This window comes from Trichomycterus rosablanca, chromosome 10 (genome assembly GCF_030014385.1).
Source record: "Trichomycterus rosablanca isolate fTriRos1 chromosome 10, fTriRos1.hap1, whole genome shotgun sequence".
NCBI classification, from domain to species: Eukaryota; Metazoa; Chordata; class Actinopteri; order Siluriformes; family Trichomycteridae; genus Trichomycterus; species Trichomycterus rosablanca.
Window position 1 is genome coordinate 30,007,023 of NC_085997.1, and position 27,148 is coordinate 30,034,170.

At 38.0% G+C, this 27,148-nt stretch overlaps 1 protein-coding gene across 1 annotated transcript in view; it reads right to left on the reverse strand.

Moving 5' to 3' along the window:
* Nucleotides 1-204: 204 nt before the first annotated feature.
* The window catches only part of skap1 (src kinase associated phosphoprotein 1), a 46,940-nt gene continuing 19,996 nt past the window's right edge, over nucleotides 205-27,148 (reverse strand). Inside the window, exons 5-12 of the mRNA XM_063003777.1 lie at nucleotides 23,845-23,925; nucleotides 23,677-23,760; nucleotides 21,262-21,386; nucleotides 21,060-21,123; nucleotides 19,752-19,985; nucleotides 16,092-16,145; nucleotides 15,853-15,962; nucleotides 205-821 (exon numbers count right to left, since the gene is read on the reverse strand). Coding sequence (XP_062859847.1) covers nucleotides 729-821; nucleotides 15,853-15,962; nucleotides 16,092-16,145; nucleotides 19,752-19,985; nucleotides 21,060-21,123; nucleotides 21,262-21,386; nucleotides 23,677-23,760; nucleotides 23,845-23,925 — 845 coding nt within the window. The 3' untranslated portion in view covers nucleotides 205-728. The remainder of the gene's footprint in view (nucleotides 822-15,852; nucleotides 15,963-16,091; nucleotides 16,146-19,751; nucleotides 19,986-21,059; nucleotides 21,124-21,261; nucleotides 21,387-23,676; nucleotides 23,761-23,844; nucleotides 23,926-27,148) is intronic.

The following is a 27,148-nucleotide window of genomic DNA, read 5'->3' on the forward strand; positions in this document are numbered from 1 at the left end:
ACTTTCAATACCTTAATTTTTTTTTCTGCTGCACTTTTACAACACACTTCCGTTTGTGTAAGATGATAAATATATAAATATAAAATGCTTAATATATTATTCTAAAAAAGATTTACAGATTTTAATTCAGTTTAACACAGTGTAATCAGTCTATGTGGGATTAACTGAAACTAGTTTGTTACAGACATTCATTAACCACAACAGTGATTTTTATTTATTTATTTTAAATGAACAGTTTTACATTATAATTATACACAAATAATTGACGACCATTTGTTTTTAGGAATGAAATTTAGCTGTTGTCAGTACAATTGCAGACGGTTTGATCCAAAACCAGCGTGAATTCTGTTCATCTCGGCCAGCAGATGTCAGTGTTGAGAGGCTGTAGGCTCCCTCTCCCTCTCTCCCTCTCTCCCTCTCTCTCCTTCTCTCTCTCTCTCTCACACACACACACACACACACACACACACACACACACACACACGCACGCACGCACGCACGCACGCACGCACGCACGCACGCACGCACGCACGCACATTATGATAATTTAAATGTTTTTTATTGTTATCTAGAATGTTGTCTGTAACTAATTTTAGATGTACAAAATCAAATATATGAATGTTGGTGACATGCATCAACAGCAATGAGTTTATCTGTTGACTTTGATGAGACTTGACTATTATCCAGAGACTGTCTATCAAAGCTGTATCTTTAAATACTTTACCAGATTAAATAATGTATGCAGGGTGCAAAAACTCTTTGGGAACAATGCCAATAGCACCATCCAGCTCTCCAACCCACCAGCCATGGATGTTGTACTCCTAGGATGAGAAACAACAAGATTCAGAACTATGAAGGACCATGTTTTACAAAGTATATGTCCTTCATGTTTCAGTCAATTATGAACGTCATTTGTTAACTGTGTTAATTACTGTAATATTTATAATGATTATTATAACAATTGCAATATATAGTGCAACATGGGTCAAAGTGAAAAAAAGCTAAAGTTATATAAAGCAGAAAGTTATAATTAAGCTTTAAGCTAAATTAGAGATTTTATAAAGTTATATATATATATATATATATATATATATATATATATATATATATATATATATATATATATATACAGTGTATCACAAAAGTGAGTACACCCCTCACATTTCTGCAAATATTTCATTATATCTTTTCATGGGACAACACTATAGACATGAAACTTGGATATAACTTAGAGTAGTCAGTGTACAGCTTGTATAGCAGTGTAGATTTACTGTCTTCTGAAAATAACTCAACACACAGCCATTAATGTCTAAATAGCTGGCAACATAAGTGAGTACACCCCACAGTGAACATGTCCAAATTGTGCCCAAATGTGTCGTTGTCCTTCCCTGGTGTCATGTGTCAAGGTCCCAGGTGTAAATGGGGAGCAGGGCTGTTAAATTTGGTGTTTTGGGTACAATTCTCTCATACTGGCCACTGGATATTCAACATGGCACCTCATGGCAAAGAACTCTCTGAGGATGTGAGAAATAGAATTGTTGCTCTCCACAAAGATGGCCTGGGCTATAAGAAGATTGCTAACACCCTGAAACTGAGCTACAGCATGGTGGCCAAGGTCATACAGCGGTTTTCCAGGACAGGTTCCACTCGGAACAGGCTTCGCCAGGGTCGACCAAAGAAGTTGAGTCCACGTGTTCGGCGTCATATCCAGAGGTTGGCTTTAAAAAATAGACACATGAGTGCTGCCAGCATTGCTGCAGAGGTTGAAGACGTGGGAGGTCAGCCTGTCAGTGCTCAGACCATACGCCGCACACTGCATCAACTCGGTCTGCATGGTCGTCATCCCAGAAGGAAGCTGACGCACAAGAAAGCCCACAAACAGTTTGCTGAAGACAAGCAGTCCAAGAACATGGATTACTGGAATGCCCTGTGGTCTGACGAGACCAAGATAAACTTGTTTGGCTCAGATGGTGTCCAGCATGTGTGGCGGCGCCCTGGTGAGAAGTACCAAGACAACTGTATCTTGCCTACAGTCAAGCATGGTGGTGGTAGCATCATGGTCTTGGGCTGCATAAGTGTTGCTGGCACTGGGGAGCTGCAGTTCATTGAGGGAAACATGAATTCCAACATGTACTGTGACATTCTGAAACAGAGCATGATCCCCTCCCTTCGAAAACTGGCAGTTTTCCAACAGGATAACGACCCCAAACACAACCTCCAAGATGACAACTGCCTTGCTGAGGCAGCTGAAGGTAAAGGTGATGGACTAAACCCAATTGAGCACCTGTGGCACATCCTCAAGTGGAAGGTGGAGGAGTTCAAGGTGTCTAACATCCACCAGCTCCGTGATGTCATCATGGAGGAGTGGAAGAGGATTCCAGTAGCAACCTGTGCAGCTCTGGTGAATTCCATGCCCAGGAGGGTTAAGGCAGTGCTGGATAATAATGGTGGTCACACAAAATATTGACACTTTGGGCACAATTTGGACATGTTCACTGTGGGGTGTACTCACTTATGTTGCCAGCCATTTAGACATTAATGGCTGTGTGTTGAGTTATTTTCAGAAGACAGTTAATCTACACTGCTATACAAGTTGTACACTGACTACTCTAAGTTATATCCAAGTTTTATTTCTATAGTGTTGTCCCATTAAAAGATATAATAAAATATTTGCAGAAATGTGAGTGGTGTACTCACTTTTGTGATACACTGTATATATACAGTATATACACACAATAATATGTCAACATATACTGGGCAGTGGTAGCTCAGTAATGAAAGTGCTGGACTAGTAATTAGAAAGCTACTTTGGGATTGGCATGCTTAATTTTAATCACTGCCCTGCGAAAACACCCAGTTGGGTCCTAGATGCACTCTATGTCTATAAACCCACACTGCTGTATGCAGAATAAGGTCTGGCATTGTCTTGCTAAAATGACCATGGACTTTCCAGAAACAGACCTCAAATTAGTGTTAGCATATCACTTTTTACAATCTAAGTTTATGCCTTCATGTCAATAAAAGTCATGAAAACAATTTACTAAGGTGCTCCCGAGTCCATTTTGTTATATTTATCACAGAAGCATGACAGTTTCATGCCATCTGAGGGCTTGAAGGTCACACTTAACAGTGCTTTTGCCCATGTCCCAACTTTTCCCAAGTGTGTCGCAGAGGTCAAATTTTAAATTAGTTTAGATTTACAAAACACAATCAAATTGTTTATCCTAAATCATTTCTTTGTACTTTTGTCAGCTAAATAAAGGTTCAAGAGGATGATCAAATCATAGATTCATGTTTTTATTGCATTTTACAAATGTCCCAGCTTTTCTGGAAGTAATGATTGTAACCCACACAAATCACAAACTAATTTGAATTTGTTAAATTTGTTGTGATTTGTGTGTTCCAATCGTTCAGTCAGTTGCAAAAACAGCTTCCTTACAAGTGTGAAAAAACACCTTAACGTGGTTAAAACGGTATATGGACTTTATATCAGCCACCGATCAGGAATAACATTATGACCACCTTTTTTCTACACTCACTGTCCATTTTATCAGCTCCACTTACCATATAGAAGCACTTTGTAGTTCTACAATTACTGATTGTAGTCCATTTATTTCTCTACATACTTTTTTAGCCTGCTTTCACCCTGTTCAGAGTAGGTATTATTTGGGTGGTGGATCATTCTCAGCACTGCAGTAACACTGACATGGTGGTGGTGTGTTAGTGTGTGTTGTGCTGGCAGGAGTGGATCAGACACAGCAGCGCTGCTGGAGTTTTTAAACACCTCACTGTCCCTGCTGGACTGAGAATAGTCCACCAACCAAAACTATATCCAGCCAACAGCGCCCCGTGGGCAGCGTCCTGTGACCACTGATGAAGGTCTAGAAGATGACCAACTCAAACAGCAGCAATAGGTGAGCGGTCATCTCTGACTTTACATCTACAAGGTGGACCAACTAGGTAGGAGTGTCTAATAGAGTGGACAGTGAGTGGACACGGTATTTAAAAACTCCAGCAGCCCTGCTGTGCCTGATCCACTCATACTAGCACAACACACACTAACACACCCCCACCATGTCAGTTTCACTGCAGTGCTGAGAATGATCCACCACCTAAATAATACCTTCTCTGGTGGTCCTGTGGGGGTCCTGACCATTGAAGAACAGAGTGAAAGCAGGCTATAAAAGTATGTAGAGAAACAGATGGACTACAGTCAGTAATTGTAGAACTTCAAATTGCTTCTATAAGGTAAGTGGAGCTGATAAAATGGACAATGTGTGTACAAACAAGGAGGTGATCATAATGTTATGCCTGATCAGTGTATATCAGCTTTATGTTAGCTGGTAATAATTTAGCAGAATATTAGTAAATATGAACCTCCTTAAAACATCTTGGTCAGCTGGAATATCACATTATTACGGTCACCCTAGCTGTTCTGTGCTGGTTATTATTTCGATGGTTAGGTGGTCTATGTTGATGGACCAGCATAATCAGCTTGACTGAGCTGTCAGTCCAGCATGACCGGCTTCACCCTGGAGGCCAACCAGTATAACCCGCTAATTCTTCTAAAACCCCTGACAAAACAAGGTAATATTTATTTCTAGCCCAATTTGAACAAAATCTTAATACTGATAAAGAAATACATCCATGACCTCTCTGACAACTAACTGAATGTATCACTTTCAGTGCATTAATGCAAAAATACATTTGTAAGCAGGTGTTTTAAGATAGGGTTATAAGCTTTTCAGTTTAGTGGCCTAAACATCTTTTGTGGTCAACATCTGAACAAAGCAGTCCTATCACCTAATTAGTTATTGGCTTAAATCTTCTCATTAGTCCAGCTGGGTAATTTGTTTTCTCTGGTTATTAATCAGACACCAGCAAAGCAATGGCTTTGGCACTTTTGAGCAACTAGTGGACAGAGTCCCAATTCCGGGTTTTGATAAATGGACACAGGGCAGGGTGGCATTATCAATGAGATGAAGTGATTGTAGCAGACTGAGACTGTGTACAGAGTGCTTTAGTATTCCACAAGCACACACAGTACATTTAGATGTGATGAGCCTGTCATCCATCCAGCGCTTGCAGAAGAGAGTGGGAACTAATTACCATCTCCTCGCACACAGCGCTGTAAGCCTAATGTAGTCTTCAGCCCATGCAGACGAGCTGCTCTAATGATGTCAGGAGAAATGAATTCCAAGCAGGGGAATAATCAAATGGCGCTACCAGCATCCACATTGTCATCACATATGAGAGTTGTGTGAAACCGAGAATTTGGTTCCAGAGTCTCTAGCCAAAGTAGATTGCCTGCGAGTGAAAAAGAGGGACAGACGGAGTCGAAAACTCAGCCTCTCCCTGAGGACCGCTGCAGGGCCGTTCTGCTTCAACACATGAATCAAAGTTAATTTCACCTCGTCTTAAATTTTTGATTATCGACTTAATGCAGGTCTAAATTACATTGAATGTTAATGAGTGTTGCTCAAGCTACACCAGCCACCCATTATGGAGGAACTACAGATTTAAAAAGCACATGAGAGGATAAGGCGAGGACTGACTGCATTCCCCTGAAAGGTGTCCCTTCTCAATCACTACACCTTTCTTTTCTGGCTCATTTTAGACTCTTCAAAACAAACAGGCACATACATCTGAGAAATAGTTTATTTGAGCAGATTATGGAGACTCATTTGAATGTGAATTTAGTAGCGCTAGCGGTGATATTGCTATGAGATTCTGGCTATCAGAGACTATGGATATTTCCTCCACAGTCTTTTCAATCAGAGCAAGGAGATTGTTAGGTGGAGGTGCGCACCACTTCGGGTCAGACCTCATCGAGGCTGTAAAATGCCAGTATGTGCCACTCAGGGTGGCTTACGTGAACTGAACGGTGTAGCACTGCCGCTGACCTCTGTGTGACTGCTATTTTGGAGACGGGTGGGGTTGGCACGAGTGTGCGTTGCCATAGCAACACCTGCAGTCTGCATCGTGCCGCTGATATCATTTATTTCTCACTCAGGGGGCTGGCGAACGCTGGTATTCAAATGGCTCCATCACTCTCAGGCAGCCGGGGAACAGACTGGCAGCTAATGATGCCTTCAAAAGCAGCGGCTTAACTGGAGAAATGTCATATGGCATATGACGGGTTGAGGAGTCGCCCATGTCTATAACACACCTCAGCAGTCAAGCAACCAAATACTGACATTGGCAGCTTTATGTTTGTACCCCCTATCTCTTGTCATTACTTCATTTTTATCGATACCTCTCTGTACCTGTTCCCAAATTTCCTTTTTTTTTTAGCCCCCTAAGTTTTAAACCTTTTTTCTCATGTTTTAATCATTCACCTTTTTGCCATCACCCTTATTTGCTCCTTGCTGATTTGTTTCCAAGTTGCTCTCAGCAGCAGCACACACACACACTTTCTGTGAAGCCAGGAGAGATGCTAATAAGAATGAGACATGAGGCCTGTGCCGCAGGCCACCAGCTGACTGAGGTACGCCTTGGGAGTGATGGAGCGCAGGAAGTCTCTCATTGCCCCGCCGCTGAACCCACCGCTCGGGCCTTGCTGCTCCCCCTCCCATCCTTCCAGCCCTCCCTCTCTTTTTTCTCTTGCTGTCATGCACTGGAGTGTATCAGCCGTACACACACCCAGTGCTGCTGAGCATCTCTAGCCGTCGCTACAAATGAGCAGGAACACGCTGGCCTGTTATTTGTCATTTAGAGCAAACAGGAACAAACAAAATATTAATGGCAGCATCCTGCTTTTCAGTCATTCAATACATCATTACTTCCTAATCAATCCATCAGAAATCAATGCATGTACTTCAGTTTTAATTGGGATTACTAGGCTATACCATTTTTACACATGTAGACACTTTAAAGCGTGTTTTAAGATAAATGCACACTTAATATAACCTCTATAATCTTGAAAATCCATCACACTGGTGGCTTTCCGGCTAAGAAGAGTGTGAGATGACGACCCAAAATGTGGACGAGCAAATAAACTAGCTGCCGTTGTAAAAGTACACTAGGGATTACTGATGGCTCCTTAACTTAATAGGCATTTAAAGTGGATTGTGTATGCTGCTGAGTGCCTGTAATGATGGCTGTTTACGTGGCCTCTCATTTATAATAATTAGCCAGAGCGGGAGGGGGCTGCCGCCATGCAGTTCTGGACTATTGGCTTAGGCTGAATAATGACCTACTGTAGTTGACCGGGAGATGACCGTTGCCTTCTTCATGACCCCAGAACCCCAGACTCACCCCCAGCTGATTCTGCTGGTAAATAGAAAGCCCAAAGTGTCTATATAGCGCCTTGGTGTCTATTGCAATAATGAAAGCAGGTTTTATTTGTGTGTGTGAAAGTTTGAAAGACCAAGTGAGGGGTGTGGATGCGTACAAAGCCATAATTCTATGTGTCTGCCTTTCTCTTTTTTAGCTTTTCCTTCCCTTTTATTGCACCCTTTTCCTTTTCTAAGGGCATTTTGTAGACGAGTAACCTGCTGTGTACTAGGGCAAAAGGAATTTTCATTTTTCTGCCACTTGTAAGGATGTGACCAACTTGGGAGTAGAAAATAGTAACACACATTGTCAATGTAAGCACTGTAACCACTCTCATGCATCATGCCGATGTTAGTCTATAACTGGAAATGACTTCTGCATTAAGGCTTAGGTGCTCAAACTGTCTGCTTCATACTTAACCACAAGTCTGAATATTATATCATGTCATAAATATAATAATGTAATGAGTAATAATATAATTAATAATATCTGCTACAAATTTTAAACTGGAACAGATGCAGTAAGCCTTATCTATTCAATCACATATTAGCTGCTACAAGTCACTGGGTGAAATTGAAGCTGGAAATTAATCCTACAGGTCTTGTAAAATAAATGTACAATGGGTAACCAGAAGGTGTCACTGGTGTACACTGGTCTGACCAACAGACATGGTGAGATTCGGGCAGCTAACACGGACGTTTGGTTTCTGTCTAGACTAACATCCAAGCCTAGTTTTATGACTCCTTTGGGTGAAGGGGTGGGGGTGTTGGTGTGAGAGTGCAGTGCATGCTCCAAAAGGCAAGAAGAACTGAAAGAAAGTGCTGTTGGTGGGCCTGCATGTTAAAAAGGTACTGGTGAAGTTTGGCCTACATCTTCGCAGTCGTAAATCTCTTCAACTCTCATTGCAGGATTTTTTTTTCGAACTGGGATTCCACTGGGAACTCAGGCATGTGTTGCGCCTGACCTCCAGAGTCTTGTACTTTGAGTCTGGGGGACATAAATTAGAATCCAGGAATGCAGGAAGATGGGATGGTTGAAGAAAGGATCTAGTCAGGAGGTAATGTCACTGAGGCCCCACTTATTCTAAGATTTGGATACCATGTTAAAAAATATTAAAAATTGCTTAAGGGTGTATCATTCTTAGTGTTAAACTAACTAAAAACGTAAATATTCTTAAATATTTTAAACTTCACATTTCAAAAGTTATGAGAAACTCCCGCATTAAGTCTGCTAAGATTTTATGAGCTCTACTCTCAATTTTTCAATTAATTAGACTTTTTTTTTTTTTTAGGAAAAAGGCATTTTTTTACAATTACATTTACAAAGTAGATTAAAATAAACGTATTTATAATGAATTTAATATTATTTTATATTTTAAAAAAGTATTTTACTAATACAAGATACAAATTGTATCAGTTTTAATGTCAAATATAAATGAATTCACACTCAGTTTTGAAAAAGGAATTTCTTTCCACTTTCTAAACAGAAATTTGTTTCAGCTCTTTCTGAGAATTTTTTAAATTAAATATATATAAGGATTATCTAAATTAAAAAAATTCAGCAAAACTGTATTTATCCTGGTATCAAAATACCACAAAATGAATGCATCACGCACTCAGTTGTTCTCCTCGGGTCAGTGTGGGTTTTTCCTTGGTTTTTCTAAACTCCCCTCAAATAAAAGTCAGTCAGTGTGACCGCAACCCTAACCAGGATATAGAGGTCAGTGAAACTATAGGAATAAATTAATAAATTTTAGCTGTACGATAATTTAATTTTCAAATGTCTCATTCAATTATAATCAGGTGATCAGGTAAGAATTGCCACCAGTAAGAAATTCTAAACAAGAAGCAAAATAGTTTAAATAACAGTTCTGGTTTAAAATGGCAAATCAATAAATTATGTTTGAACATACTTTGTATGCTGGTGTGTGTAATCTGGAGCTTTATTTTATTCTTTGTTAACAGTGTTAATACTCCACATTTTAGTACATGACATACAGTGAATTACATAAAAATAATACATGGATTTACTAAAAATACAGTTTATCTGCTATTTAAAGGGTAAAATGTATAGACACTAATTATAGAGGCTATACAATATTTTGGTATGTTTTATACATTATTAGCAAAGAGTATGCAATATTATCCATGCAATATACAACATTTGTTCAGGGAATTTTCTTAAATAAATTTTGCTTCCTGAAAAAGCAATATAAGCTACAACTTTCAAACCTTAGACTGAGTGGTAGTTTTTACGTATAGTTTGGCCCTGGCAACAGTATACATAAATTTTTTGTAATTGCTTATATAGCAATTCAGAAACCTACAGACAATTTCACCAGAGAATCCAGCCTGAATGCACCCTAACTAAAAATACATTTGGAAAATGTTTATAATGCTAGCAGTATATTCCTCACATTTAAAAAACTACTCATATTAAAAAAAAATTATAAAAAGTTTAAAAATTCAGACAAACTTAAATTTAGGCCGACAATAAGAAAAAAGTCTGGCACCAGGATGTGATGCAATTAGCAATATCTTTTTTATCAGCTATCAAGCTACCATTAAGCATAATTAACTGCAGCCACACAAGGACAAATAAAACTGTGTGTGGATTAGAACAGCGAGAGTGATGTGATTAGTGTGGGGAGAACAAAAGCTCTCACCATCCTGCTTTTTAGCCATCAGTGGCCATTCTCTCCAGCACTGAGGATCGGCAAGGCTGTGCTAACACTGCCAGATGAATGCTTCTTTCGGCCACTATTTCATGTGGTTCTGTAGCGAGGGAGCCGGTAAAGCCCCGGCTCAGGGGACTCTTACAGCCGAGCAGATCTGAGCAGAGTGCGGAGGCAGCGCAAAATTAACTTCGGCAAATTAATCAAAGCAAGATTGAAAACGGAACCCGGCTGCAGATGAGCGAACAGCTCGGCGTGTTTGTTTATTTTGCCACCACAGGATCCCCATGCTCGTATTCTTTATGACGCCGGAGGGCTAAACATACAGAGCCCCAATTTCAAACACATGCACACATATGCACACATACAGTACTTACATCCTTCTGATTATCACATTATGACAACACAAGTCACATGTGTTTTTGGTGCATGAGTTTCCTGTGAAAATATTGCATGCTTTTTGGTAAAACGGGTTGACTGGCACAGTTAAAACTCAACATCATAATTCACAATTACACATTACAATAACCATGTAAAATATTTCATTGAAGGGTTTATTTCTTACAATAGAAATAGGTTATTAATTAGTTAATGGTTATTATAATATAAAAGTTTATTTATGGTTATAAACATGGGGCTGTTAGCCACATGGTGTTAGTACTAATGGTGAACATCATTAGAAGTAAAAACAGAGATTTTAATTTAACCTGAGTTTATTTACAGCCATAAGCCTTTCTTTAAAACCTTTAGAATTTAAAAAAATACTAAATCTTACAAATAAATATGCTCACAATGCTTTAATTAATGTGTTGTTTCAGTAAACCAGAAATCCCCTGTCGTATAATGTTTAATATGACAAAACACCTTTAAATACTGCAGCTTTTTTAACTGAGCTCTCAATCAGAAAAATAATTCGGCATTTTATACACATAAAAATGAAACTGTTCACACAACCCAGAGAACTTTACGCTCATGTATCAACAACCTGACTCCAAACTGCTAATCTCTGCTAAGAGTTTACTCTCACTCTCAGTTAAAATCATAGTTTTGCACATTTCTGAACACCAACTACATCACTTAGCACACTGTGGTCACCTAGAAACGCCGGCCTTAATGCAACAACCTGATTACCAGTTAGTCTCACTCATACAGGTGTTAGGCAGGAAGATGCAGCAAGTACATAGAGGAAAGATCACATTTTGCATTTTTTTCCATTTCAGCTGAATACGTTGTATTGCAGTAACAAATAAATGTCTCTTTTGTTACCCTTTTGTATCTGTGCACTGATTTTCTTTGGAATTTGCTTAATTTTGCGACATACTTTTTGTGTTGCATATACATGTGGCTCTGTTTTGGGACAAAAACTTTTATGCATTTGAATATGTAACATGGACTCATGAAGCCAAAGCATACATGAACACTTTTAATGATGGTGTTTGGAATTCATCACGTTAGTGTTTATTTGATGCTCTGTAAGATATGATAGTATAATAGCTGTATTGTTTTGGTGGAAGGAATCAGTTTTGAGTGTTCAGTTTCATTTGTGGAGTTTTGACAAAGCGGTTAACTCTTTTTAGTTGGTGTTTAGAGTTTTGAAAAATTCAATTTTATTAATGTTCAGTTTAATTGCAATTTTATGTATCATTAAAAATTTATCTGCAATCTACTTGGTATATGGGTGTGCATAAGCTAAGCTGTATTTTGGGCTAAGTTTAATTTTTGGATTGACTAAATTAATACCAATTAATGTGTGTGTGTGTGTGTTTAAATGTATAATCTCTGGGTTTTCAGCCATAAAATTTATGTTAATAGTTTTAATAATTAAAAAAATAAGTATAAAATCAGCATATCAGCACATGTGGCAGCTTATCTAAGACATCTAAAACATATTAAGAGGATGTTCTATTTAATAATTTAACAATTTTACATACACATACACAATTATGGCAACATTTTTTAAAGAGCTGCAATTCATTCCTTAGTGTTTAATTTTATCCAATATATATTGTTCCAATGCTTTTCTCTTTCCAAAGGTTTAGGGACATATTTAAAAAATACTCATATACATATCTAATATTTAACTTTAGTTTGTTTTAAATGTGCTACATCACAAATGTTACAAATATATAATATAATATACTCGTACATACACGTCTAATCACGTAACCTAAACTGCCACAGAATATAACATAGCATGTCTTACTGACAATAGGCAGACTGACACATGTACCAATCTCCACCATTTACATCAAAATAAAAACCTATGAGTACTTCATGTAAGGCAGCTAGCTAGCTTTAAAGATGATTTCTGTTAGTTTAACAGAATATTTTTCTTTAAGATACTGACTAAGTAATTAGTTTAGGACAGAAAAACCTTAACAAAAATACAAAACCCATGAACTTGGATCAAGTATTCATGTATCAAGTATTGTAACATTACATTTTTGGGACTTTAAAAGAGTCAGAAAATAACTTTGTTTCATATATATATATATATGTAATTTTATTGCATTTATATTTGCAGGCTATGTGTCTATTCTAAATGTAACTAAATAATTTATTTTTTACTGTATTTTTTTCTGAATAAGGACTGATAATTTCTAATCTAACAAAAACTCATAATTACTTGTGGTTCCCTTTTGGACTTTAAATGTAAAGGAGATCTCCTATGCTGACATACAGCATGTATGACATTTACTGTGGAAATGCATTTATGTACGCTACTGTATGTGGTGGATCAATAATAGCTGATTAGAAGGCATGTATAATCCACTTGCTCTGTTAAACTGCAAGCCAAACTCAACTGTGGTCCTGCCTGCCTCTTTGATTTTCTGCTTCTTGGCATTCAGTCATAGCGCTGCTTTAAACCCCTTTTGGTTAGCGCAATTGATTTAGCACTTTCCACTGTCTTTACTACCTTGTAATTACACTCACCGTTGACACAAATACACCCAGCCTCCCTCTCTACACCTCTGGCCAACAAAATTTACGTGCTCTTATTTTATATGCTTTGTTTTATGAGTGTGACTGTTAGGGGTAGGCCTCAGTTCTAGCCAGTGGTCCATATTTCATCTGTTGAGGTCAATGGTGCAAGGAAACACTCGTAAAACAAAAACACCAGTAACCCTGCATGGTTTAAAACAATCCAGAGGAGCACTCGCATGATTAGGGTATTATAGCTCAGTCGTTTGGATCTTTTACCCTTTTACTGTCAATAAAAATTGCTGTAAACATGAAGAAGTGACTGTTGTTAAAAGTAGGCTGTAATAAATCTGTCTACTTGAATAAATGTACTTACAGACTCAACAAATGCAGGCATAATTTAACCATCTTGTGTTATAGTTACAGTCTAAACTAAACAGAAAATAAATTATTTTTGTATGGGCTGGCTATTAAATCAGTTGAATAAAGGGAGGAACCTGGCTTACCATTTACCCATGTTCTATTAAAAATACAGTTTTTATTTTTAGAAATATTTGTGACGTTTTAAGACACATTGTGCTTATGTGGCCATGTGGTTTATTTAGCTTTTATTAAATGAAGCATTTACTTGTAAGTAAATGTAGGTATATAAAATCCAAAAATGGAATGATTGAAGGAGGCTGGATATTTCACAGTCATGTTTTGTTAAAAATGATTCACTAAAAGTGATTAAAAAGAATAAAATGTTCTTATTGCAAAATGTTTTACTTCTGGTTCACATAACACAAAAAACTCTAGTTCTTTCAGCTCTTTCTAGGCACTACATGAGAGTCAAAGACAAAATTAAATCCCATTGATTTTCAGTTGACTGACAGCTAGTCTATGTGCATGCTGCTGAGACATTCTGCTTGTAAAACATGTGAGCTATAGATTTAAAGAAGGGACGAGATGCTGAATGCACTTGCTGCAGGAGGAACTAAATAAAGCGTTGTGCATGGCTGGACACTCGATTCTGTGTGATACAACCCAAGTAATGAATTAACAGCCCATTATAGAAGACCCAGCCATCAAGCATTGTACTCCAGTGGCAAAAAAAAGTGTTATCTCCTCATTACGTCAATATGGGCCAAGAGGTGAAATAAGCTGAATGTACAGTCTAGAGAGATCTACTTTCTGCTTCTTGAGTCTAATCTTGTAAAGTATTATTCTAGTTTTTTTTTTACCCTGTTGGTAAATTATTTTGTATTTTCAGGAAATTGTTGTGGGAATTTTCCTCATTTTGTTTATATTAAACTTTGTTCATTCCTTTTTGTAGGTTCATTTCCTTTTTGTAAAATCCTATTTAAACAGTAATGAAATCAATGAAATAATGAAATTAATTTTGCTTATTATCAATTAATTAAAAAAAGTAATTTAAAAAATGTTTACAAGAAAACTATTTAATGTTACATATTGGTCTTTATTTCATTTCATTTTCAGGGTCGCGGTGGGTCCAGCTTTCCTAGAATTACTGGGCACACACCCTGTACAAGATGCTAAGCCATCACGGGGCCTTAACCAACCACCCTCCCTCCCTTCCGATAGCCAATCATGTCTGTATATACCTCCTGGATTAAAGCCGTAGTGGGTTAGTGTAATTTACAGCTGCGCCCATGAGCACTGGCCTTTATACAAATTAATATCCTGTTTATTGCATTATAAAACAGTTTATTCTGGGTTTTTCATTGTAATCTAATCTAATAACCTGCATTGCATGTTTCAATGTTTCAATGAAATGCTTATGAGGTACATTTCATTTACATTTCATTTACTGTGAGTAATGAAATGTATATTAAACATCTATATGTGCTTAATAAATTATGTATAAATGTATAAATTATGTATAATGTGTGTGTGTGTGTGTGTGTGTATATATATATATATATATATATATATATATATACAGTATATAGATATAGATACACTGATCAGCCATAACATTACAACCACCTCCTTGTTTGTACACACATTGTTCATTTTATCAGCTCCACTTACCATATAGGAGCACTTTATAGTTCTACCATTACTGACTGTAGTTCCTGTTTCTCTGCATGCTTTGTTAGCCCCCTTTCATGCTGTTCTTCAATGGTCAGGACTCTCCCAGGGCCACCACAGAGCAGGTATTATTTGGGGGTGGTGTGTTAGTGTGTGTTGTGCTGGTATGAGTGGGTAAGACACAGCAGCGCTGCTGGAGTTTTTAAATACTGTGTCCACTCACTGTCCACTCTATTAGACACTCCTACCTAGTTGGTCCACCCTGTAGATTTAAAGTCAGAGACGATCGCTCATCTATTGCTGCTGTTTGAGTTGGTCTTCTTCTAGACCTTCATCAGTGGTCACAGGAAGCTGCCCACGGGGTGCTGTTGGCTGGATGTTTTTGGTTGGTGGACTGTTCTCAGTCCAGCAGGGACAGTGAGGTGTTTAAAAACTCCATCAGTGCTGCTGTGTCTGATCCACTCATACCAGCACAACACACACTAACACACCACCACCATGTCAGTGTCACTACAGTGCTGAGAATCATCCACCACCCAAATAATACCTACTTTGTAGTGGTCCTGAGAGAGTCCTGACCATTGAAGAACAGCATGAAAAGGGGGTAACAAAGCATGCAGAGAAACAGATGGACTACAGTCAGTAATTGTAGAACTACGAAGTGCTCCTATATGGTAAGTGAAGTCGATAAAATGGACTATGTGTGTAGAAACAAGGAGGTGGTTTTAATGTTATGGCTGATCGGTGTATATACATTTTAATTTCTAGAATTTTAGCATAACATAAGATATTCTCGTTAAACAAAACAGTAGGTGTGTGAAAACCACATTTCCTGGCTAAATTGATTGTTTGATATGGAAATATATGGAAAGAAAGCAAAAGTGAGGCAGAAAGAATGTTAGAATGTACATGCCTGAGTGCAGGTTTGTATGCTTCAATTCACTGACCTTGCTTAGAATGTAGATGAGGTCTCCTCTTTGAAACGAGAGCTCATCTGGCTTGTCTGCCTCACAGTCCCACAGGCTTTGATAGTAATTGGCATAATCTGTTGATGGATCTGACAAGGAAACACCCACAGACAATGTTTTTAATGTAAATAAAAATTAAAAATATCCTTTTTTAAACTAAAGAGACTCCACATCCAGTCAGACACAAAAAGCAGAATGACTGAAACTTTGCTTCTTACCTGCTTTTTGGCTTCTCGTGTTGCTTTGCTCAGAGCTGTCTGAGAACTCATCCTCTAAAAAGTGGAAAAATAAATAAGAAATGATGACTTTAACCTTACTTATAAAATAAGTCTCTTGACACTGTTTAAATGTAATGATCAAGGTTTTTTTTAGCATTTAGTCAAAAAGTCAGTTAATAATAAAAAAATTTACAAAATCACAAAGTCCACAGTAGACTTAAATCAACTGCTAAAGGCCACTGGTATCATATAACAGGTTAAATTATCAGCATAGTTAATTTGATGTATACAGGGAGGTGCCATTTTGGATTTGGCAGTTAGCGTGTCAGTGCAGTTAAGGCATTGATTTAGGGCGTGGCACCTCTTGGTCTGTGAAGTGACAATGATAGCCTCACTGTCCGTCTCCCACATCCATCTTCACCCTGTCAGCCTGCCGATAAAACCACCACATAGCAACCCTATACTTCCCACAGCACAAGCTGACCCTTCACTTCCAGTTATTGAGAAAAAAATAACATAAAAATCTACTGTAAACCTTTGGTTCTTTAACTAGGAGCCCACTTATGAAAGAGTTTAACAGTTTAACACCAAATCTATTTAGGTTAACATATTTGGTATGTACATTTATTGATTATTTTGCACCAACCATACAGATAAATGTTAAAGGTATACAATTACAATTACTATCTATAACCCATCTGTTGCTCTGTACACTCTGACACTCCCTATACCACATTTATCAATTGAAGGGGGAACCACTGAAGACCCTCAGAGCAGATGTTGATTGGGTGGTGGACCATTTCAGCAGTGCCATGATGCTAACGAGGTAAAGACATGGCAGTGTGTGAAGTATAAGTGTAGGAGACCAATGCTGCACAATAGCTGATGCAGTAGAAAGTACAAATCTGCAGCAATTAAGTGATGCAATTACTTTGTAAACATACACTTAAAGCAATGTTTTCAACACCTTGTGGAATCTGTGCCACAAAGAACCGTCAGTTACAACATCAAAACAACTGACAGTTAAAGTAAATGACACTGATTTTCTTTTTACAGTGTTACCTGTCAAAAGGTGAGATATATCAGGCAGCAAGTGATCGGTTAGTGTTTGTTGTGTTGGTTGTTTATTTATTAGGATTTTAACGTCATGTTTTACACTTTGGTTACATTCATGACAGAAATGGTAGTTATTCGTTACACAAGGTTCATCAGTTCACAAGGTTATATCAAACACAGTCATGGACAATTTAGTATCTTCAATTCACCTCCCTTGCATGTCTTTGGACTGTGGGAGGAAACCAGAGCACCCAGAGTAAACCCACGCAGACATGGGGAGAACATGCAAACTCCACACAGAAAAAACCCAGACTGCCCCACCTGGGGATCGAACACAGAACCTTCTTGCTGTGAGGCGACAGTGCTGCCCACTTAGCAACCATGCCAAATGTAACCAAAGTGTGTAAAACATGACGTTAAAATTCTAATAAATAAATAATTGTGATGGATAAACAGTTCAGTCATTAGAATCTCTAAAACGCCAGGTCATCTTGAGTGTTCTGGGTGTGCAGTGGTTAGTTCCTTACAAAATTGGTCCAGAGAAGGACAAACAATGAACTGGCAACAGGGTCATCACCACCCAAGGCTCACTGATGTGCATGGAGCCCATCTGGTTTCATACAGAAGAGCTACTTTAGCAAAAACCGAGTGAAGAAATGGCATCAGGATACAACATCGGAAAAAGGCATGCCAGTGGAGGCAGTGTAGGGTTTTTGTTTTTTTGGTTTTTTTTGGAAACTACAGTATAATTGTAATTACTGGAATTAAATTTACATTTGGAAATAACAATATGTTGCATTATTTATTTATAACTGCATTATTTTAAAACATTTTAGGCCTATTAAAGCAAATATGTTTAACTCTGAAAAAAACTTGGAAATGAACAGAGAGATGGATTAAGGGTCAGATTGAGAGAGATGGTCATCTGATCCACCATCTGTGGCCAGCTCAGTTCTTGAACACACATGGCCAAGAAAGGTAAAAATGACAGAATAAAGAACGGATGGGTTTCTTCTCTGGGTTTTTGTTAAGGACTCTTGGGAAGCTGCTCTCATCTTGGGGCACCAAATCTTGATAAATCTGTTTTGCATTACCTTGACTCTGAGAATGTCACTAATCTTAACTATTTACCTGTTTTTACTTGACATACCTTGTCAGTGTTTCTAGTGTGTTAACAGCATTACATTGTTAAGGAAACATCAAGAGCACCTAAAACCTAGGGAACCTATTAGCAGAATTTCTTCTTCTTCTTCTTCTTCTACAAAACAATGGACTACAAAAGTTAATCCATATGACTGCTTATTTAGGAGTGATGTTTTGGATTCGGGTTTGAATTGGATTTTGCAGATCTCCAGGAAATAGGTGAATGATCACTACTGCAAAGCATAAAATAAGGATGGCCAAAGAGCCCTGAGTAATAAACCATAGAAACTTAAACATGCTTCCGATGAGTAGATTAACAGCATGTGTGCTTCAAGGAAAAGGGAAAGATTTGTGATTTTGGTCTTTAACATAGTACTAATAAATCTGAACAAATTATGTTGTGTGGCATATATTTATACACTAAAGTGTGTTTAACAAACTAAATACAACTGTTAACATTTTTACAACTGTTAATAACCTTTCTTTAATTATTGTGGCTTTATAGTTGGGCTTGTTGTCTTGATAAAAGTACTGCTTTAGTTTCTTGGCCCATAAAATTAAATTCTCCCGCTAAAAGTTCCGATAGATGGGGCACCCAGGTGGCACAGCATGATATTTCAGTAGTGTACCAGTGCTCGGATTCTGATCTCTCCGAGTTCGGATCTTATCTGTGCTACCAGTCATCTGTGCGGCCCCTAGCAGGCACAATTAGCAGTGCCTGTAGTGTACAAAATTGCCCACTAGTCTGCTGAGTGGGAAAAGGCCGTACAAAAAAGGGGGCGGGGTCTTCTGCACTGTGTACAGAAGTGTAGGAACGCAGAAATCAACACTTGACTCTCCATGCGACGAGACTGGCCTGACTCACGAATCCACCAAAGTATAAGAATAAGAAGTGGGTTGGTGAACGGCACACGAAGGAGAGTGTGTGTCAGGCAAATACACCCTTCTCAAATGCCATTGGGGTCCCCAACAGCGGAAGACTGATTGACTATGCTAAAGTGGAAGAAAAAGGGAGAAAGTGCGGAAACAAGAGTACAAAAAAAAAAGTCCCAGTAGATAACTCTATTCATGTTCCCTTTCATGTTGTGTAATGCCCTCGTATTGTTCCAAGACAAGCATTCCCATATCATGATGCTCCCACTTGCATACTTCATAGTATTTATGGTATTTTTGGAATTATATGCACATTTATTTTCCTAACATGACAAGCTAAACCCTATTGTCTGACAAGAGTACACTGTTTTAAAAGTGTTCTATTTATTTTTTGCAGAGAAATGTTTGGGGTGTAGAAACAGAGTTGACTGAGGTGCAGTATTTGCTTATTGTTCTCTGTGTAGTTGATGTCCCATTGATTTTCAAAAAATTACTTTAAAAATCTCCAAATGATTTCTTATCTGATCCTGCAAGGTCTGTAAGAAATTGGCGGTTGAGGGTCTGTAGAGTGTAATTTTTTTTTTTTACCTGGCAGCACTTCATAAATGTCCTCCTCCTCCTCCTCCTCGTCTCTTGAAGCCCCCTTCTCTTCCTGACCAATGGGTGGCAGTGCTGGAGCTGGAGTAGCTGCAGAGACCTTACTGGGCCTTGGTAGTGGAGTGGCTGCCCCCTCAATATCATCATATGTCTCTTCTTGTACTTCCTCCTCCTCTTCCTCTTCTTCCTCATCATCATCAAATGGGATGAAGCTTGAGCTAAGGTCTGCATTTGGAAAAAGAAGCCAGGCACATTTATATCTTATAGAAAATTTTGTAGGATTTTGTAACAACAGCTAGTATAGAAATATTAAAATTGTAGGATTTTAACGTCATGTTTTACACACTTTGGTTACATTAATGACAGGACAGGTATTTACTGCTTACACAAGATTCATTAGTTCAAGTTTTATGTCAAACACAGTAATGGACAATTTTGTATCTCCAGTTCACCTCACTTGCACATCTTTGAACTGTGGAAGGAAACCGGAGCTCCCAGAGGAAACCCATGCAGACATGGGGAAAACATGCAAAATCCACAAAGAAAGGACCTGGACTGCTCCACCTGGGAATCGAACCCAGGACCTTCTTGCTGTGAGGTGACAGTGCTACAAAAGGAGCCACCGTGCCGCCCATGTTAAAAGCATGATGCATGATTAAGAAAATAATTTTAATATTTAAAAAAATACTGATGGAAAAATAGATGTTTATGTTTAAATGATTTCTAGAATTTATTCTAGTACTTATATTGTATACAACCACAGATTGGAGAAGTGGAAGGAGTGTAAACAATCTCAGGGCGCATTCATTACTTCCCGCAAGTCACAGCCTTACAGAGAGCCCATTTTAGAGCAGTGGCTGTGATCCAGATCTGTTTTAGATGAAGATGGGGCCTGATTGCAGGTGACTGGACTCTGTAACACAGGCTATCGCATCCTCACTGCCTAGATGCCAAGCAAGGCCAGATCAATGCCCATGAAGAATGACCATAGTGCAGCACAATCAATTTCCCGTAAGGAGCACTGCACTACGCGGAAAAGGAGGCAGTCTGAGACACGTGGGAGTCAGTAGCCCTGTGACATACTTTATGAGGAGGTCTACAGAGGGCCTGATTGGCTAAGACAAAAAAAATTTTATATATAAGAATCAGCAGTGAGCACCAAATATCCTTTTTTAGCTACTGACTTTGTAGAATTATATAGATCGGAAGTATACCTGCCATTGTGCCCAGCTAAACCTACAGTATATCCTTGTATGTAAAACAAAACAAAACAAAAAAAACAAAAAACAAAGAACCTACCTTTTAATACAAAATTTATTTGGTCCACCCATTCCCTAGCCTCCCGAGGACTGCTGGCCGTGAACTGGAAAAAAGGCATTTTAAGTTGGAAGCTATTCTCACTGCAATTTCTGCAAACACTTTTCACTGCACTGATGCAAGCAGACATGACTTTAAATAACTACAGCAATAAATTAAAAAGCATGGGTAAGGGTGTGTGAACCTGGTACGAACGCCTTCCAGGAGCACTCAGCTCAAAACAGGAGTTTTTCTTGGAGTCTTTGCGCAAGTTGGATGCCAACTCTGCACTATAGCCATTAATATAAAAAGAGCCTTTCTGCAGTTTGTCTGAAATTGAAATCACAGTAATCATCAGTATTAATAAATGTACTGTAAGCAACAACACACTAAAACTAAATTACATAAAATGAAATAAAATAAATCAAAATAAATTGAGGACAGTTTTACTCTAGAGTTGTACTCTATCAAACAACAGCTGGAAAGGTGAGGGCGAACACGTTTCCTTCGAGACCCTATAATTTACCATTAACTTTGGTCAGTGAATGTTTTTGTTGCACTTCTGTGGTAAATATTAAAATATATTATAGAAAAGTAGTAAGTAAAAGGAATATGACTAAACTTTTATACTTAAGCATGCTTGTAAACAAGTGTGAATAAAAAGATAGCCTAAGCTTATGTTAACTCTGATTTATTAGTCTCGTCAAACTAAACAAGCAAACTTAGTCATGCTGTAATAATTAGTTGTGCCGAGTCTAAAGCTACTCTCTGTAAAACTGACATTTTACTCTTAACAATTTCACATTGTAACTACACCTTCTGTTGTTTTACCCCGAGGTGGTTCTGACGGAAATCTGTTTACCCTCTCGAGGTTAAAGACTGCAAGTCGAGACTGCAGTGCCAACAATGCTGCTCCTACTAGATGGGATGGAAACCTGGCATGTTTGCATCAAAATGTCCAGAACTTACAACCAACTTTATCACAGACTGGACTGAACAATGAAGAACTCCAATTATTTTTTGCTAGTTACAACTTTCAGTTCAATTTAATTTTGTGTTTGTATGATTTGTGTAAGTCCTATTTATTTAAAGTCTCCTCCAGACAACCCAAAGAGGATGGGGGTCCCTGCTGAGTCTGGTTCCTCTCAAGGTTTCTTCCTGTAATTTTAAGGGAGCTTTTCTTTGCCACTGTCGCCCTCGGTTTACTCAATAGGGTTTTTTTTCTGTAGGTCCTGGATTCTGTAAAGTTGCTTTGGGACAATGTCCATTGTAAAAAGCACTATATAAATAAATTTGACTTCACTTGACTTGACAACAGCTGGAAAGGTGAGGACAAACACGTTATCTTTAAGACCCTATAACTTACCATAAACTTTGGTCAGTGAATGTTTTTTCACTTTTGTGGTAAATATACAGTAAATTATAATATAAAAAATAGCCTAAGCTAATGCTAACTCTGATCTATTTGTTTGCCAGCTAGCAATCAATCAAACCGTTTGCATTTTTAAATACAACATAAAGTAAAAACACAAAATAATTTTTTTTTGTATGTCAGCACCAATTTTAAATCTGTATATCCAGCAGCTGGATCAGAAACATTAATAGATGTACACCAATCAGCCATAACATTAAAACCACCTCCTTGTTTCTACACTCACTCCATTTTATCAGCTTCACTTACCATAAAGAAGCACTTTGTAGTTCTACAATTACTGACTGTAGTCCATCTGTTTCTCTGCATGCTTTGTTAGCCCCCTTTCATGATGTTCAATGGTCAGGACCACCACAGAGCAGGTATTATTTGGGTGGTGGATCATTCTCAGCACTGCAGTGACACTAACATGGTGGAGGTGTGTTAGTGTGTGTTGTGCTGGTATGAGTGGATAAGACACAGCAATGCTGATGGAGTTTTTAAACACCTCACTGTCCCTGCTGGATTGAGAACAGTCCACCAACCAAAAATATCCAGCCAACAGTGCACCGTGGGCAGTGTCCTGTGACCACTGATGAAGGTCTAGAAGATGAGCAACTCAAACAGCAGCAATAGATGAGTGATCGGCTCTGACTTTACATCTACAAGGTGGACCAACTAGGTAGGCGTGTCTAATAATAGTGTGTCTGATAAAATGAAGTGAGTATAGAAACAAGGAGGTGGTTTTAATGTTATGACTGATCAGTGTATATTTGCATTGTTTTTGTACAGTGTATAACTAACTAGCTGTTCAAATTTACTGTGATTTGTGACTTTTTTAATGTTTGTTATTGATCAAATTGGTGAATAAATAAATCACTGAACTACTTTAATAATAGTTTGGTTAAGGTAAAAGTGATATCTTTAAACTTAACATTTATGGTTAAAAAAGGTTTATTGTCAAAATATAAGCAACTTCTGACTGTTTCAAATATAATTGTAAAACGACTGTAAAACTAACAACTATAGCTTTTTAAATACTGTAACCACTGTGCTGCCTACCTCTATCATATTATTTACTATTAATTACATGTAAGTACTATATTGTAATTTATTATAGAGTATAAATCACTGAACTAGTGTATTTCAATTCATTATGCAGTATGTGAAACCTTTTACATTATAATTATAAAATACATGGAAACAAACCTTTTTCACTCCCAAAGTAGTAGAATATGGTATTGTTCAGGACACACCATCTTTTCTGCCATTCCATGCTAAAGAAACTATGATCTTTTAAAAAGGAAAGCAACAAAGTAAAATAAGGTACATTTGGCACAAATTTCTATAATTTTCTTTATGATTATGTGAATTTACCACGTCGCTTTTTCTCCAGATAACCCTGCTTCAGGATATTACTCAGATCTTGTGCTGATACTTTGGGAATCTCTCCAAAATCTAAATGTGGACAAACAAATAACAAAATTTAATAAACTTTATATTTAAAATTCACACTGTATTAATTACACTGTGTGTAAAAGAATGCATGAGAAGGTGTTGTGTCACATATTAAATACATTTACTCTGGTTAAAGGCCAGCAGAGGGCTGTGAAGCTGATCTCTGACAATATAAACTCAGGAAGGTAGCTATAGATTTTATTGTGGCTTTGGGAAGAACCATGAATCAATGTATTTGGCACAGTGCAGATTAGGCAGGCAATGCAACTATGTAAGAAATAAGGTTAGGTATTCATGAGGGGTCTTTAGAAATCCATTCCACATCAATCATTGGGTGACAGGTACAGTCTACAAGTGAATTGCTTTAAAAAAGATGATAGAGACAAAAACATATATTTGATGATAGTATTTAGAGTGTCCAAGCATCCAAAATTACAATAAATAATAAACTCTTCTTATAAGCTAATAAACTCTTGTTAAGGCATGCCAAAAAGGTATATTGCTACATCTAATCACAATCACAAACAGGCAACAAGCAGTGCTTCTGGTGTAAAAACAATGACTCCATCGACTCCAAAGTACGACTCCATTGAGTGAAATAAAAATATGGCTGCCGTATCAAAACGTAAATCTACTTGGATCTTACTAGACAATAATAATGCAAAACATACAGTACATCAATTTATACAAAAAAAATTTGATGACCAGAGTTTAATGACATTTTCTATTTTTATTTTTGCTATTGCTATTATTATTTTTAATATATCTGTAGGTTAAACCTTGATTTGAAAGGACATGCATGGTAGTGCAGCAGCTAGTCCATAACAGCTCCAGGGTCCAGCAGGTCTACTTTAAATTTGACCTAGGTGTAGGTGTGAATAAACACGTTTGTAAATGTGTTCCCTGTATAGACTTTAAATTCACTATGACAATTACCCTGCTGAGCAGTAATAAATGTAATAAAATAACAACATTAATGCTTTCCACCTTATACACCGATCAGCCATAACATTAAAACCACCTCCTTGTTTCTACACTCAATGTCCATTTTATCAGCTCCACTTACCATATAGAAGCACTTTGTAGTTCTACAATTACTGACTGTAGTCCATCTGTTTCTCTGCATACTTTTTTTTAGCCTTTCACCCTGTTCTTATTAGGTATTATTTAGGTGGTGTATCATTCTCAGCACTGCAGTGACACTGACATGGCAGTGGTGTGTTAGTGTGTGTTGTGCTGGTATGAGTGGATCAGACACAGCAGCGCTGCTGGAGTTTTTAAATACCATGTCCACTCACTGTCCATTCTATTAGACACACCTACCTAGTTGGTCCACCTTGTAGACATAAAGTCAGAGATGCGACATAAAGTCGCTCATCTATTGCTGCTGTTTGAGTTGGTCATCTTCCAGACCTTCATCAGTGGTCACAGGATGCTGCCCATGGGGTGCTGTTGGCTGGAAATCTTTGGTTGGTGAACTATTCTCAGTCCAGCAGGGACAGTGAGGTGTTTAAAACTCCATCAGCATTGCTGTGTCTTATCCACTCAAACCAGCACAACACACACTAACACACCACCACCATGTCAGTGTCACTGCAGTGCTGAGAATGATACACCACCCAAATAATACCTGCTCTGTAGTGGTCCTGGGAGAGTCCTGACCATTATAGAACAGCATGAAAGGGGGCTAACAAAGTATGTAGAGAAACAGATGGACTACAGCCAGTAATTGTAGAACTACAAAGTGCTTCTATATGGTAAGTGGAGCTGATAAAATGGACAGTGAGTGTAGAAACAAGGAGGTGGTTTTAATGTTATGGCTTATTGGTGTATATTAGATATTCATTTATAGTCCAAGTGATATTTTCTAAGACAGGCACAGCAGGAACACCTCTCCGTCAACAAGAGGAACACTAAACTGAAAGGCTGAAATTCCCCTTTTCTTTTGCTTTTATTAGCAGTAAGCCCCACCGGGCAAAGTTTTTGGAGACAAATGGACCTCTGAGTTGAGCACTAGAGTGATTTAAAACTCATTTATAAATGTTCAGGTGTCTTTTAGTGCCCCAGTGACAATGGATACTACTCTTTGAACTGAGGTTGTTATCTGACACCATGCTGAATGGCATCTTGAATGAAGCACTAAACTCCATAACGTAGGCAGTCTAAAAAGATTGCGCTTTTAAAGCTATCTGTAAGTGGTAACGTGAACTTTGTAACATCACCATAATAAATCCTTGTCATTGTGAAGATTACGTCAACCTAATAAGCTTTTGGTGATGGCAGGGTGCCAAGTGATATTCATTGCATCCTTTAACTCAAATAAATACTAAAGCAACAACTCTGCTTCTTTGAATGTTGCGTCGTCTGACCTTACCATATAGTTACATGACAAATGTCCTTACAGGCCCTGGTTTTAACACACAACAAATCCCTGACACTCAAACACACACGGACATGCACAGCAGTGTATAAGTCATCATAAATACAACTGCACTACATGTTGTTTGTCACAGAGAGCTTGATATATCAACACCAAAAAGAGCCCTTAGTCCACCAAATAATCCATTCACCACTCTGTTCATTTCTTTCCTCTTACTCATTCCTTCTGACACCTTTTAATCCCCTCATCCATCTACACCTCGCTCTCTTCATTTATCTAAGGGGTCAAGCCCTGTTAATAGTTCAGCGGAAATAGAATAAACAGAGGAAAGGTGAGAACGTCTAAAAATGAGCTGACAACGAGAACTCATCTTCACACACCCACCAACATGACAGCCAGAGTGATCTGCGCCTACAGTAGCACACTGCTTCCTAAGCAAGGAAGGAGAGGAATACAGTGCTCATATATCAGCTAAATCTGTTTAGTAGATACAAGCATGTGGTGATACTGGAGGCTACTATGTTCCATTTTTCTTCCACAGGGTAGCAGTGTAACCTAAAATTTCACTTTCAGACAAAAAGAAAGACACACTTGCATTCTTGAGCCCACCCTCCATGAAAGATTCTGATAGGTTAAATACAGTACCCAGTATCCCTCCATCTCATCTGCACAAACCAATCAGAACTGACACTTCTGTAAGTATCCTTCAACAAAGAACAACCAAAGACCACCATACAAGTCCTACTGAAGTTTTTTTTATTAGCATCATTATCAGATATACTACCACCGCCTAGTTCTTGGGACATACATTTAAAAATTACAAAAATGGCAGGTTTCCAAAAA